The sequence below is a fragment of the Sorghum bicolor genome, chromosome 4 (genome assembly GCF_000003195.3).
Source record: "Sorghum bicolor cultivar BTx623 chromosome 4, Sorghum_bicolor_NCBIv3, whole genome shotgun sequence".
In the NCBI taxonomy this organism is placed as follows: Eukaryota; Viridiplantae; Streptophyta; class Magnoliopsida; order Poales; family Poaceae; genus Sorghum; species Sorghum bicolor.
In genome coordinates, this window is record NC_012873.2 from 7,915,839 (window position 1) to 7,929,545 (window position 13,707).

At 48.8% G+C, this 13,707-nt stretch overlaps 1 protein-coding gene and 1 long non-coding RNA gene across 2 annotated transcripts; one reads left to right on the forward strand and one right to left on the reverse strand.

Annotated features, from left to right (window-relative positions):
* Positions 5,980–10,173, reverse strand: LOC8073758 (U-box domain-containing protein 35). Its single transcript, XM_021458384.1, has 8 exons — positions 9,855–10,173; positions 9,305–9,381; positions 8,954–9,075; positions 8,680–8,859; positions 8,149–8,464; positions 7,959–8,057; positions 7,439–7,867; positions 5,980–7,072 (listed from the first exon to the last, which is right to left on the reverse strand). Exons 1-8 carry the CDS (start codon positions 10,030–10,032, stop codon positions 6,308–6,310), a joined length of 2,166 nt encoding a protein of 721 aa, XP_021314059.1. The 5' UTR covers positions 10,033–10,173; the 3' UTR covers positions 5,980–6,307.
* On the forward strand, positions 6,969–9,182 carry LOC110434411. The gene is made up of 2 exons (XR_002451909.1): positions 6,969–7,104; positions 8,674–9,182. It is a non-coding gene; the product is annotated as an uncharacterized LOC110434411 (long non-coding RNA).

Genomic DNA, 13,707 nt, shown 5'->3' on the forward strand with positions numbered 1-13,707 from the left:
AGAAGGCCGAGAGAGGCAACTTATGGATGGACAAAGGCAGCCCCAGGTATGGTTGTGGGAATGAGTCCCGTTTGCATCCAATGATCTGCACACAGGAGTTGACAGTATCCTCATCCATAAAAATGGGCACAAGTGTGCTTTTGTCGTAATTGATTCTCAGGCCGGAGGCAGCAGCAAATTTGTCCAGGACCCGCCTGATGGCAGTAGCACCGACCAGGTCACCCCGCAGAACAATAAGAGTATCATCAGCGTATTGCAAAACCGCACAAGGTTGATTAGCCTCTGTTGGGTGTCTAATGTCTTCGGATTGATGGATCAGTCTCTGCAGAGTTTCTGCCACCAGTAGGAATAGGTATGGAGAAATTGGGTCTCCTTGCCGAAGGCCTCGCTTACACTGAATCCAAGGTCCCGCACATCCATTCACTAGAACCGCCGTCATTGCTGAACTGAGTATAACATTAACCCATCTGAGCCATTTGTCTGGAAACCCTCTTGCCATGAGTACTTTCTGGAGGCCATCCCAATTGACTGTATCAAAAGCTTTCGCGAAATCTAACTTTAGCACAATGGCAGGCATCTTCCTCTTGTGACATACTTGGACCAGTTCCATAGCGTACACAAAAGTATCTGAAATGGCTCTCCCTCTGATGAATCCTGTCTGATTAATATCAATTAACTTCGGGATTTCTGCTTGGAGTCTTACAGTTAGCACCTTGGACAGGATTTTGTAGCAACAGTTCTGCAGGGCAATGGGTCTGAATGCACTGACTTCGACAGCATCGGGCTTTTTGGGTAGGAGCACCATATGTGATCTGTTTATTCTCTGCAGATCTATCAGACCTCCATGGAACTGTCGAAGCATCTGCATAACATCATCCTTGATAGTCCCCCAAGCCACCTTGTAGAACAGTGGACCAAAACCATCAGGGCCTGGCGCGCTGTTCATGTTCATCGATAACATTGCCGCTTTGGCTTCAGACTCAGAGAACTGGTCGGTGATCGAAGCAGCTGGCCTATAGCATCCACTGTAGATCTGCAAGAAGTCTAAAGGCTGAGAAGAACCAGGCACACCGATGATGGACTTGAAGTAGTCAGTAAGAGCAGCTGTTTTTCCATCATGATTTACAATCTGGACCCCATCAACTTGAACCATTCTAATGAACTTGCATCTCATACGTTGAGTGGCCTGGGCATGGTGGAACTTTGTGTTTGCATCACTTTCTTTGATTGCTTTGTGTTTGCTTCGCTGCTTCCAATACGCCGCCTGTTGCTTGACGAGCATTTGCAGTCCCTGCCTCGCATTGTACCTAGCTTGTATCTCATTAGTGGATAGGTCTCTTGTTTCCTCAAAAAAGTCAAATAACTGAATGAGGAACCGTGAGTTGTGGATTAAATATGGTGGTGCCCTGTTACACCTAGACCAAACCTTGGCCGCAGCCCTCGTAGCCTTGATGCGAGCTGCCAGACGTCCAGCTGCATCACTCGACGAAATCGGCGCCTGCCATCCCGCAAGAACTGCTGGAAGAAAGGACTGATGGAACAGCCAGTGTTTTTCGAAACGGAAGAACGCTGACTTAGGAAGTTCAGTGCTCAAGCTTAACAGAAGAGGAACGTGGTCAGAAGTGGGTTTTGGTAGGGAGGACAGAGTCGACATCGGGAAAAGGAGGTTTAGCTCATTGTTGGCAAAAACCCAGTCAAGGTGGGCAAGGATAGGAAAGGTTTGGTGGTTGGACCAAGTGTAAAGTCTATCAGATAGCTTGATCTCAGAAACACAAAGCCTGTCGATAGTGGAGTTGAAGGCCTGGGCTAAGCTGGCGTTAATTTGGCGATTATTTTTGTCCGTTGGCTGTCTTACAAGGTTGAAATCCCCCAAGATGAGCCAGGGGCCGGTGATGAGAGGTGGCAAAGCTTCAAGGTTTTGCAGGTAAGCCAAGGAAAAAGAGTGATCAGAAGGGCCATATGTGTTTGTTATAGAGAAGTCCAAATTTGTCAATTTGCATGAGAAAGAGCAAGTAAGAGAGTAGGGTTTTATGAAGTCGTGTGTGAGGGAGAAAAAATTTGGGTCCCAGGCCGTTAGGATTCCCCCACGAGCACCATCCGAGGGGCTGAACACGTAAGAGAAACCAACAGGCAAGAAAGTGGCAGCTTTGAAGAAATCGATGTCCGGCAATTTCGTTTCTTGCAAACATACAATAACAGGGTTAACATCACGAAAAGCATTACGAACGAGGTTACACTTGTCCAGGTCGCCTAAACCGCGTACATTCCACGAAATAACATTAAGCGTCTTACAATCAGAGTTTTGATGCAAACTCATTTGAACATACAACAGCAACAGAAGGTCCAGCCATGGGACCAGACAACACAAGCTTTACTCCTACGATACAGATGGGTAGATGTGGTGGCACGGACGGTCGGGCGGCGGCGGCACCTTGCATGCATCAGATCATTCATCGTACGCCGCGGACACCGCCTCAGGAGCGCTCGGGACCTTAGCGGCCGCCAGCAGCTTGCGCAGATCGGCTGCGGATAGGGGGAGCTTGTTGCGGGACAAAATATCCCTCTTGACAACCATCTTCTGCAGATCAGCCGAGCAGGAAGACAGAGAGTTCAGCAATGCCTTACGTTGCACTGCCTGCGTAGTCATGTCGACGAAGCCCGTTGGCGCTTTCGCAGCCAGGCGAAGGCTGGCGCGCGTTGGAGCCACCTGACGGCGAGTCCGACGAACAGTCGTGGACGCCTTGGGGCGGCCACGACGACGAGCATAGGTCTGCACTGTCTGTTGCGCAGCTGCGTCCGTCGCCACAGCCTCAGCAACAGACGCAAGGTCGCTCGATGTTGCAGCTGTGGCGTCGGTGACCTCGAACGCGTTGGAGCTGTGAACAGTAGCAAATCCGGCAATAGCTGCCCCGGCCAGGATTTTCAGAGCAGCGGCAGCAGCTACCCCCAAGAGCAGAGTTTGGGTTTGAGCCATGGGTAACTTGGGCTTTAGGTGGGTATTGAGGGGGTCAAAGGGAAGTGCATTCTGAAGGTTGCGCCCTTGCCCATGATTCGGTTGCCTTACAGGATACATCTGGCTGAAGTAGTTTGGGGCAGGACGCAGTTGCTGCTCACGAGCGAAGGGCCCCGGGGGACCCTGACTTGGCCCGGCTGAAGGAGGCGCGGGGGTGCCAAAGAAGGATGAGAGATGGCCACGACTGTTGAGCTGAAAATCCCTCGGCCAGACGCGGATAGGGATAATTTTTGCCACAGCCCCATCGCGGCCGATACCCGACTTGGACGAGATCCTAAGCTGAACAGGAAGCTCAAGGCGGTCATTTAGCTCAAGAAGAAGGCGCAGGGGGCCAAAGTAGTTTCCGGTTAGGCACTCGGGTTCAATCTCTGCCACATTGGCAAAGCCGCGAAAGCACTCCCTTATCTTGTCCTCGTACCAGTGCTCGACAGGGAAGTCAATCACAAAGACGAAGGCAAGCCAAGTTGGCACGCGGAAGAAACGGTTTGCGGTTTCATTAGGCTTTTGGAGGAAGATGGCAGAGCCATCCGCAGCAATAGGACTTAGCAGGCGCAGGGAGTCACGCTCTTCTTCGTTGGCGAAACGTAAGAGCATAGCACCGTGAGAAGATTGAAGGAGTTCAATGGGCAGCAAGGGCGCAGCTTGGAGGAGAGCTGCCCTAATGGTCGCACTCACCTGATCAGGGTGGACTGCCGGCTCAATGAACGCGAAAAGAAGGCGCGCAGCAACCTCCTGACGCCCAGGAGAGACCCACGCGTCGGCATGACGCGCACGGTGGGACTGCCAAGGCGAGCCATCAGAGCTGGAGTTGTCACCGTCGGCACTGAACTCGCCACTGGCATACTCCTCCCCAGAGGAGGTGGAGTAGCGGTTTGTCGTATCGACACCACGGGCCACCAGCGTAGCAGCTGGCTGAGGAGGCGGAAGGGGGGGCGACCGCGCCTCCGCCACCGGATGTTCGATGACAAACTTGTCAGTGAACACAGTGGCAGAGGGCGATCCCCCCGTAGCCGAGCCGACATGCTCGTCCTCAGGCGTTGAAGCAGAGGCGACGATGCACTCGGGGGTGAAGGCAGCCGAAGCAGCTTCAAGAAGGAGCCTGTCCAGGTCTGAGTCCGAAGGCAGCACGTCCCCTCCACGCTCCAAAGCAGCAGCGTTGGCGGCTACCGAGCATGGAGAGTAACGGCTAGGGGACACCGGCGTTGTCGGAGGCACAGTAGCAGCAGAAGCATCCTGCCGAGCTGCGCCAGCAGACGCAAGCCTGCGCACGAAAGGCGGCAGACGGCGGGAAGCAGCACGAAGCAGACGCTTGAAAGGCATTTTGCACTGCCAGCTGCGGTGCCCCGAGGAACGGCAGCGACGGCAATGCACGGGGTCACGACAGTCTTTGACGAGGTGGTCAGATGCGAGGCAGCGGAAGCATCCGTCGAGGGAGGCTGGGCGAGACAGCGTTTTGGTTTGAACTAGAGGCTTAGCCAGGGGAGTAAGGGCGGCCTGCAAGTAGGAAGCGGGCGAGCCAGCGACTTGAATTTTGCTCTTCGGCTGGGGAGTAAAGTTTCCCCCTGCCGCGTCCGCGGCGACAAGACCCGACGCCTTAACCCCAGGAGGAGGCAGGCAGGTAGCCGAATATCCAGTAGCTCGAACAGTGTAAGGCAGCGCGGGAACAGTCAGGAGATCTGGGGACACCTTCCCTAGGCGGATAACACGGGTATCCAACGGCAGAGCAGGTTCAGAGGCCTTCCCAGGGGCCACCTCGCGAGAGTCAACCGAATTAACGCCGTAGTACACCCGGGCGTTGGGAGCAGGCTCAGGGCATTGAATACTAGGCAGGCGCTCCACGGCGAGCTCGGCAGCCGCCATGGAGTGGTGAAAGAACAACCGAACAGAGCCAATGCAAACCGAACCACGGACGGCAAGGACATTGGCAACGTTCTGGCAAGAAACGCGAAAACGAAAAACGAGCAAGGCAACGCACGCGACGTCTAAGCGACCTGGACCCGGTGCAAGAACGAACCGCAAAGCATTCGCAACGAAAAACTTGTTAAAGCATGGAGCACGGGAGGGGGGAGTTACCCAGACGAACGCCGGAGACGACGAGGGGGCAATGATGTCGGGGAGGGCAGTTGCGTAGTGATCTTGGAGCAGGCGGGATTGGAGTTCGAAGCGGGACGGCGACGGCGGAATGACGACGAGTTGTCGCGGCTGGACGACGGCAGCAGGCGCAGGACGACGAGCGGCCGGCGGCGGCAGGGGGTCTTCGGCGGGAGTGGTGGAGGGAGGTGGAGGAGATGTAGCGGGTGGGGAGGAGAGAGGAGGGGGGTGCGGCGAGGTGCCGCCTCCCGGGTCGCCCATCAGAAAACTCCCCCTATACCCAAATTTGTGTCATGTCTCTTGTGTCTTCTACATGGATAATCTGTTGGAGGCTATAATTACTGTGTTCGAGACCTATTTTAGATTTAGGTTCCCAAATGAGTCTTCTATCAAGATAGCCTTAGGGATTGTTGGTTACATACGCATCGAATTGTGCAAAATTTTGATTGATGCCAGGAGCGTGGGGATTGCCCCTCAGAATCTTCTCAACACTATTGTATTGCACTCATCAGCAACTAGAGTACTAGACATGTCATACTGCACTCTTGCGGAATACTATTATTGTTTAGATGGAATATTGCATTTGCGTGCTGCATGAGACAAATGTCATTGATTCTCGAATGTGTACATAGGCTAGAGAGAAAAAAAACTTTGTTTTTCAGGCATCTTGCGGGTTTGTTCTGTTACTATTTTGTTGAGGTATTGAGATGATCTGTCATGTGAATAACTAATTTATGTTTACATGTCCAACGTTATAGCCATAAAAGGTAGAGAAGGGGAGTGCCCAACTTTTGCTATTTTGTCTTGTGGTTCTTGGAATGAAAATTCACTGATTGTTATGATGCCACTGAGATTGATGGAAACAAGTTAAAATGTTTTCAGGAACCGTGCTGGTGACTTAAAAAATGGAGGCAAACCATAGTTGAAAACTTGAGGCTGCAGTTACAGTAAAATGAAATTAACATATTTTACACACATGCACACCATAAGTTTCCTTTGTATGCTCCCCTTATCTACATGCTAACAATCTCGTTTGGTGGACTGAAACTATGTTAGGCCCCATCATCAGGCGCTGCAGTCCATGATCATCTCATCTGAGTTAGGACTGAATTCTGATCATCATGTCCATGTCTGTCTATGCTCTATACTGTTATAATTATGCCTGATTTGCTTAATCCGGCAGAAGATTCGTTCTCATGGTATTTAGATGTCATCATTATTGAAACTGTATGGTGCGGAGCTTGAACAGTTTGTACTTGCGCTGCTAACCTGGGAAGTCTCATAATCATGCCCAAGATTACGCAACCTCGTAAGCTCTGGCAAGATTTCTTTTCCAAGATCCGGCCTGTCTTTCTTCCGTAGCTCGGCGCACCGCAATGCCAGCTTTGCGAATTCCAGAGCCTCTTCCACCGGCCAGTCTGTCACCGTCGGGTCAAGTATCTCCTGGAAGGCTCCTCTCTCTATGGCATTTTCTACATGATGCGTGAGCCCCATGGGTGATCTTGCCGTGATGATCTGGAGCAGCATGATGCCAAGAGAGTATATGTCAGACTTGGTGGTGAGCATGCCAGTCTGCTGGTACTCCGGGTCAATGTAGCAGAAGGTGCCAGCTGTCGATGTCATCCTGTACTGTGTGACATCGGCTGCGGATTGTGGCACCAGCCTTGCAAGGCCGACGTCGCTGATCTTGCTGACAAAGTTGTGGTCGAGGAGGATGTTGGCAGGCTTTAGGTCCCGGTGGACAAGTGGTTCTGGCTTTGCTTGGTGGAGGAAGAGAAGTCCAGTTGCAATGTCGGCGGCGATCCTGAAGCGGATGCTCCATGGGATTGGCAATGTTTTTCCTCGTCTGCAGAGCCGGTCCTCAAGGCTTCCATAGTCCATGTATTCATACACCAGGCACCCATACTCTGGGCAAGCTCCAAGCAACAGAACCATGTTTGGATGCCGCATGCAGCTTAGCACTTCAATCTGCAAATTGTCACAAGCACGTGATTTAGCAGGTAATACCTACTTTAGGCATGATACTAGTGTTGTCATTGATATAAATAGGTTGATCATGGTCATGAATTCATATCAATTATTGACTAACTATCGATAAACTCTATTAATAAGATTTGTTTGATGTGAGAAGAGAAGAAAGCTCCATTTTGTGAGAGTGAACAAACCATTGCAGATATAAGAAACATAATATATTTGGTGTTTGATGCTCTTCTAGTGATATTTAGATAAGAAAAGCTGTGCAATGTAGACTGACCATATCAACAAAGAACTTACTAGCTAAAGTTTCATAAATTTCAAGGCTAGCACAATCTGTGACTGCTGTATCAGATTTACCTCTTGCTGAAATTGTTTCCGTCCCTGTGATGCATCTGGTCTTAAGATTTTAATAGCAACATTAGTATGATCCAGTACTGCTTTATATACTGGTCCATATCCACCTTCTCCTATCTTTAGCGCCTTATCAAACTTATGTGTAGCAGCTTCTATGTCATCAATGGAGTATCTCCTGTACCGGATATCATTTTTGTTCAGTGCATCAGTTGCTTTCTTCCTATCCTCAGCCTCCCGCTTTGCCTTCCATTCTGCTCTCAATCTCTTCTGCGCCTCGAGCTCTGCAATTTTCTGTGCAGCTTCTGCTGCCTCAAGTGCAGCTCTGCACTTTGCTTTCTCCATTTCAACTAGCGCAAGAGCTTCCTCTTCTGCATTCCGTAGTTCTTGGTACTTTTTGGACTCTTCTACCTTCATCTGGTGCATCTGTGCTGCCTGCAGTCAGATCATCGTTCATTGTTTCAATATCTTTAGGTTAGCTTAGTAAGAAAGAACCTGGTATTTAGCAACACAGAAGCAAACACACCTTATGTTTGGCATCAATAGCTTCCTTACATGCAGAGTTATACATCTCCATTGTCTGTTTTAGTTCTAGTCTCAGGCGTCTCATTTCAGCTTCCACATCCTTCCAGTTTCATGTGAAATAAAACAAGAGATTGTGTCATTTTCCAAAAAGAACTCGATGTTAATGTTATACTTATTGAGGAGGCACTTACCCCGGAACAACTTAGGCTTTCCATGGACATCGCTGAGGAGAGCTCCAAGGATTCACCGAAGTCTATGGATGGCAACTCCATGCTCATTGCGAAATCAATGTCATCTGAAAAGGAGCTACGAGTCACTGAGGGCCTCGGTGGTGCTATGAAATCGATGTAGTCGTCAAAATCCTTCTGGGGTGCTGTCTTAGCTCCAGTAAGAGGCCTATCTCTCGACGGGGCCTTTGCATAGGCAGATAACCGGTCCACTGAATTTCTACTACTTGCCAATGGAGACGATGTATGAGAAGTCTTCTTCCAGTCTCCTCTTGAGGCCCTGTTTAAGAAACCAAATACTTGTTTTAGCTGATATTATCAAGTTCTTTTTTAAAACATGGATGTTAACAAGTTATGAAGGCAAAGAGTGACCTGACTAAGAAAGCCCATGCATTTTACAATTTTAAGAAAGAAAGGGTTCAGATTACTGGGAACCATATTATTTTCGCAGCTACACAATGTAACTAATGAAGTGATTTTCATCCTCAGATTTACCTTGAGGCATCAGACTCTATGTTTGGTTGGGAGTGTTGCTTTGGAGGGAGAGTAGTAAAGGGTGCAGGAGCTTTGGCTGCCTTCACCTGGATGGCCTTTGCCTTGTGGATGACATGTACTGTGCAATAATCAGGCGCCATCTTCATCAAGCACGTTGGGACATCGGGATTTCTAAACCTTCTGCACAGTACAAGGATCATGCCTGTTTTCAGTATAGGCATCATGGGAGTGTAAATGCGTGCAACCATGGGAGATGAATGAGCAGGTAATATACCTGATGAATGTGTTCTTAGTTGATGCGCCGACGACAATGTCAGTGATCGCATTGGTAGTGGCATAGTCAATTATTGCTTTGGAGATGTCACTGCCATCCAAGATCAACTCCTTCAGATGCATCTGCCATGTAAAGGTGGCGTAAACGTGAATACTGCTTTTGCAGCCATTCTAGATATTTTCAGAATAGTGTAACCGAAGCATTTGATTCCAAAATTCTCTTTCTAGCAGTTAAACTGTGTACAGTTCAGTATGATGTTTCTGTAGTTGATTGATAAATATTCTGCAGTGATATCATTTATATATGCTTCCAATATTTGAGAAAAAAAAGTAATATTCAATGGGCACTTACCCCTTTACGAGCACAATACCCTCTATATGATATAAATAGCTGTGTTATCTCGTCACCCTCATCTTTGTTTGCTTCAACTGTAAATAATGGTCATATGAAACAAGTTAAGCCATAATGAATCAGACCACGATTTTAACATAAAGCAGACCATGTTGAATAGAAGAATTGAGTTTTTTTTAGTGCACATTACCCTACAAAAGGAATAGGCATTTTCTTGTGTCATTTTTTTTGGTTGGCAATCTAAAATGGCATCATGTCATATTGTTACAATAGAAACAAAACTTTTAGGTTAACACTTGATCTATAATCAGCTTGTAAGGACAATTGGTCTACTATCATATTGGAGAAATGGTTTAGCATTGTATAGCCTGAATCTGAAGATCTCCTAATGGTCAGAATTCAGAAATTGCCCTAGCTCAAAGGCCGTTGAGGTTGTTTGGTGTAGCAAGGCGAGCAATCTTCTTTTATTCTCATATCACACATGTTGATGCAGAAAACCTACATTTGCATATATATAAAAATAAAACGGCTGACAAGGCGCCTACTATACCCCTGACATGGACGAGCTGGAGCATGCTGCCCCTGGTCAGGAGCCGATCCACCGCCCATTTTGCTGCCTGCTGGCTGTTCTTGTCCCGGTCGACGGCCACGATGATAGAGCTGTCCCTTGCAACCGGCTCTTGCTCGCTGCTGTGCGAAGAGGTCACGGAGAAGGGCGAGGCGAACATCTTCAATGGCGAATCCCCAACAGCAGATAGGAGGATGCGAAACGGAGGGGGAGAGAGAGACAAGAGGGATTTTGTCTCTCCTCTCCCGTCGCCTTATTTTGTGCTGCTCGTCCCTAACCTCCCTCCCCCGTTTGCCCCTGCTGTAATTGAGCCACCCAAAACCAAAACTGCAAATGCGTTTTCAGGGAGTTTTGCTGTTTTTGGGCCATGAGTTTTTCTCCTATTATTGGGTGGCTCGACGGCTTTGCTGTTCATCTTTTCTTGTGTCCATTCGTCTGTTTTCTGCAAACACAAGCTTTGTGTGTGTTGGTCATGGCTCATGACATGACTAAGGACTATCAGTATAGTCATCCTATGGATTATTTGTCAGCTTTGTGTCATTTTAGGGCCTGTTTGATAGGGATCTCGATTTTAGAAGAAACGTTTCAAATTCATATTCTTTGTAGAAACCTTTCTCTGAGAAACTACATCACTTTACAAAATCGTTTGGTTGGATTTTGATCCAAAAAATGTTTTTTTTTCTTATAAAAAATCATGTAAATAAAAATATATTTCAAAAAAAATATGAAGTCTTTTGGCAAAGAACAATTTAAGTACAACACATTTTAACTTGTCCTACTTAAAAAAGATTAACTGAAAAAATATGAGATGAGAGAAGAATCAGAATCCTACGAAACCACGTAGCAGTTTTTCTGCCTCACTACAAAAGCTAGAGAAACGTTTCACCATTCACCTGTTTTGTCTGTCATGTGTAGCCAACACACTGCTCAAGTAGTCAACAAGTCCATAAACTAGAAGGAGTAGCAAGCAGACTAGCTTGACCATGGCTCTATATATCGCAGCCATGGACTACGCAGTTGTAAGACTACTCAAGGTGCATATGTTTCCTCCTCGGAATGTTCCATGTGCTTGATCGGTCCTTCAGAAGTAGCAGAAAAAAGACTTTATATTATGGTTGGCAGAAATAATTTCAAAGCCATGTGTATGCTTTGGTGAACTTGCCTGTGGCCAATCAGGTAACTGTAGATTCTTGTTGAAGAGAATGGTACCCAGTTTGTAGTTCATATATCCTGCTGATTTATGAGGGGGGAGAGATCTCTCAAATAGTGAAGCTCTTGAAGTTGTACAGAGGCCTATGAAGATAGAGGCAGACCGAAAAGCTATGTGGATTGCTGATGTTGATAGAGCTTACAAATTGTGATGGCTTTGTTCTTGACAAAGAAATACTGTTCTGGGTATTTTTCGTTTAGAGGTTGTTGTACTCACTTGTCATGCCATAAAAGTTGTTGTGGCTTCAAAAATTTTACAATCTATTTTCATGCCAGAAAAGTTGCTATACCATTTACGAAAAAAGGGCAGACCTAGTGCTGGAGGCTCCCACGTGAGTGGGGTCTGGAGAAGGGAAAAAATAAATTCTCATGATCTAGTGACTCAGTGAGACACTTTCACCACTGCACCAAGCCTGCCCTTCCCATACCATTTATGAAAGGTTCACAAAATTTATAATCCATTAAAGAAGTATATGAGATATAGTATAATAAGGGTGTATTTTATTGAGTTGTGGCTTTCACAAAAAGTTGTTATGAGCCGCGGTATATGGAAAAGCTAATATGGGTACTGGATGTAAGAAAATTGAAAGTCGTTTGGTTGAAAAGTGATGGTTTTTTTTAGGAAAAAACTACTGTCAACGGCTGTGGTGGAGGAAAAAGGTCCGTTTCTTAAGCTTACAATGGAAAATCAAACGGATACATACCATATCCATGGTAGGTGGGTATTTTTTTTTCTGAAAACTTGGATGCCACAACCGCTGGAAGCAGATCTCTAGGTGCTATGAAATTTGTACATAGAAAAAATGCTTTATTTGTACAACCTACGCGGAAGCTCGCGCCTTTGTTTGGTTTTTTACGTTTTGATATAAAAAAGGTAAAAAAATCCCAACTAAAAACACCCTAAGTACTAGAAAAATACATTATAGCGTTGGAAATGTACTTTTGTGTCATTTTTATACCATGGCCCCCTTTGGATACTCTAACTAAGTTAAAGGTTAGAGTTATTTTGTAGCTTATGACTAACCCTCAACTAACTCTAGGTGAAGAGGTGTTTGGATACAAAGATTAGATTGACAATAAATATAATTTTTCAATCATTTGACTCTTTTGCAGCTGAATTTGGTGTGGCCGGCTGGGAGGAGAAGCAAGGCTCTGAGGCGACGTGCGGCTGGAGGACGAGCTCGTTGGGAGGCAGCGGCATAGGTGGGAGGCACCGACGCGGCTGGGTGGCGCCGACGAGGCGGGCTGGGAGGCGGCGATGTTCCTCGGCAGATCTGCCTCCACAACTGGCTGGGAGGCGCCGGCGAGGCGGATCTACCTTTGGCTGGGTGGCACCGCGCGAGGCGGGCTGGAAGACCTCGACGTTCCTCGGTGAGGCGTGGAGGCGGGCTGGGAGCGGCAGCACAAGTCGGAGGCGCGCGGGCTAGGAGGCGAGTCGGGAATGGAGAATAGGGATCCAGCACAGATGTGAGGCCGATGCCTTTTCTCTGTGGGTCCCACCTCAAATATCCCAAATAGTCCAAATAAGCACATTTTTGGGGATAGTTTTTTGAATGGATTAAATGCAAATAACCTCAATCTAACTCTCATATTTGGATATTTAAGGCTATTTAAACCCCAAATAGCTAAATCTAACTCTAAAGGTAGATCCTGCCCATGTCGATGAAGCACGATCTAAAAATTTAAAATGCGGGGATAGATCGTGTCATCTAGTGTTGTGTCAAGACCAAGAGACAGTACCACTGCCCACTTCGAATGCCCTCGGCCCCACCTGCCAGCCTCACCCCCATTTCAATTTTCCCAAGCCTACGAGAGTAAACATGTAGGCGTAGCCGGACTCCCCCCAACAAAGCAAAATTCCCGCCTGCACTCAATTCTCAAACACCCTGCGCGTCTGCCTCGCCGCGCCGAGCGGAGCGGAGCGGGACTGCTCGACCGCCACGCACCGCCGCTACATCCTCCCCCCTACTCACGGCGGCGTGACAGCCTTCAGTTTTACATTACACCGAAACCAAATGGCCTCCGGCGGCGCGCCGCCGACCGTCGCCGTCGCCGTGCGCCCCGGCGGCAGCGGCAGCCGCCTCGCCGCGCGGTGGGTCGCCGCGGGACTCCCGGACGACGGCCGCGCCGTCGCCATCGCCGTCGTCCACGTCCTCCCCGAGCTCTCCTACGTGCCTTCCCCGAGTAAGCTCCCAGGCTCTTCCACTCCATCGTTTCGGCTGTTTTGTTCATCTGTTCCCCATTCCGAAATGGACGCGAGCTGACGACGTGGTCTGTCGCTGCGGCGGCGGCGGCGCAGCGGGGGAGCGGGTGCCGGTGGCGCTGGTGGGAAGGGAGCCGGCGGAGGCGTACGCGCGGGACCGGCGCGCGCGCGCGGAGGAGGCGCTGCTCCCGTTCCGCCGCCTCTACTGCTCCTGTGGCCGCGCCAACGTCACCGTGAGTGCGCCGTGCGAGAATCCCACTAACTGAAAGCTCGCATTTTTAGTGCAGCGTCCGCTTGTGTTTCGGTGTGACTGCAATGGGGTTTCCTCCGCGCGCGCAGGTGGAGACGGTGGTGGTGGAAGGCGACGGCGTGGCGGAGGCGCTGCTGCGGTACATGCACGAGTCCGGCGTACGGAGCCTCGTG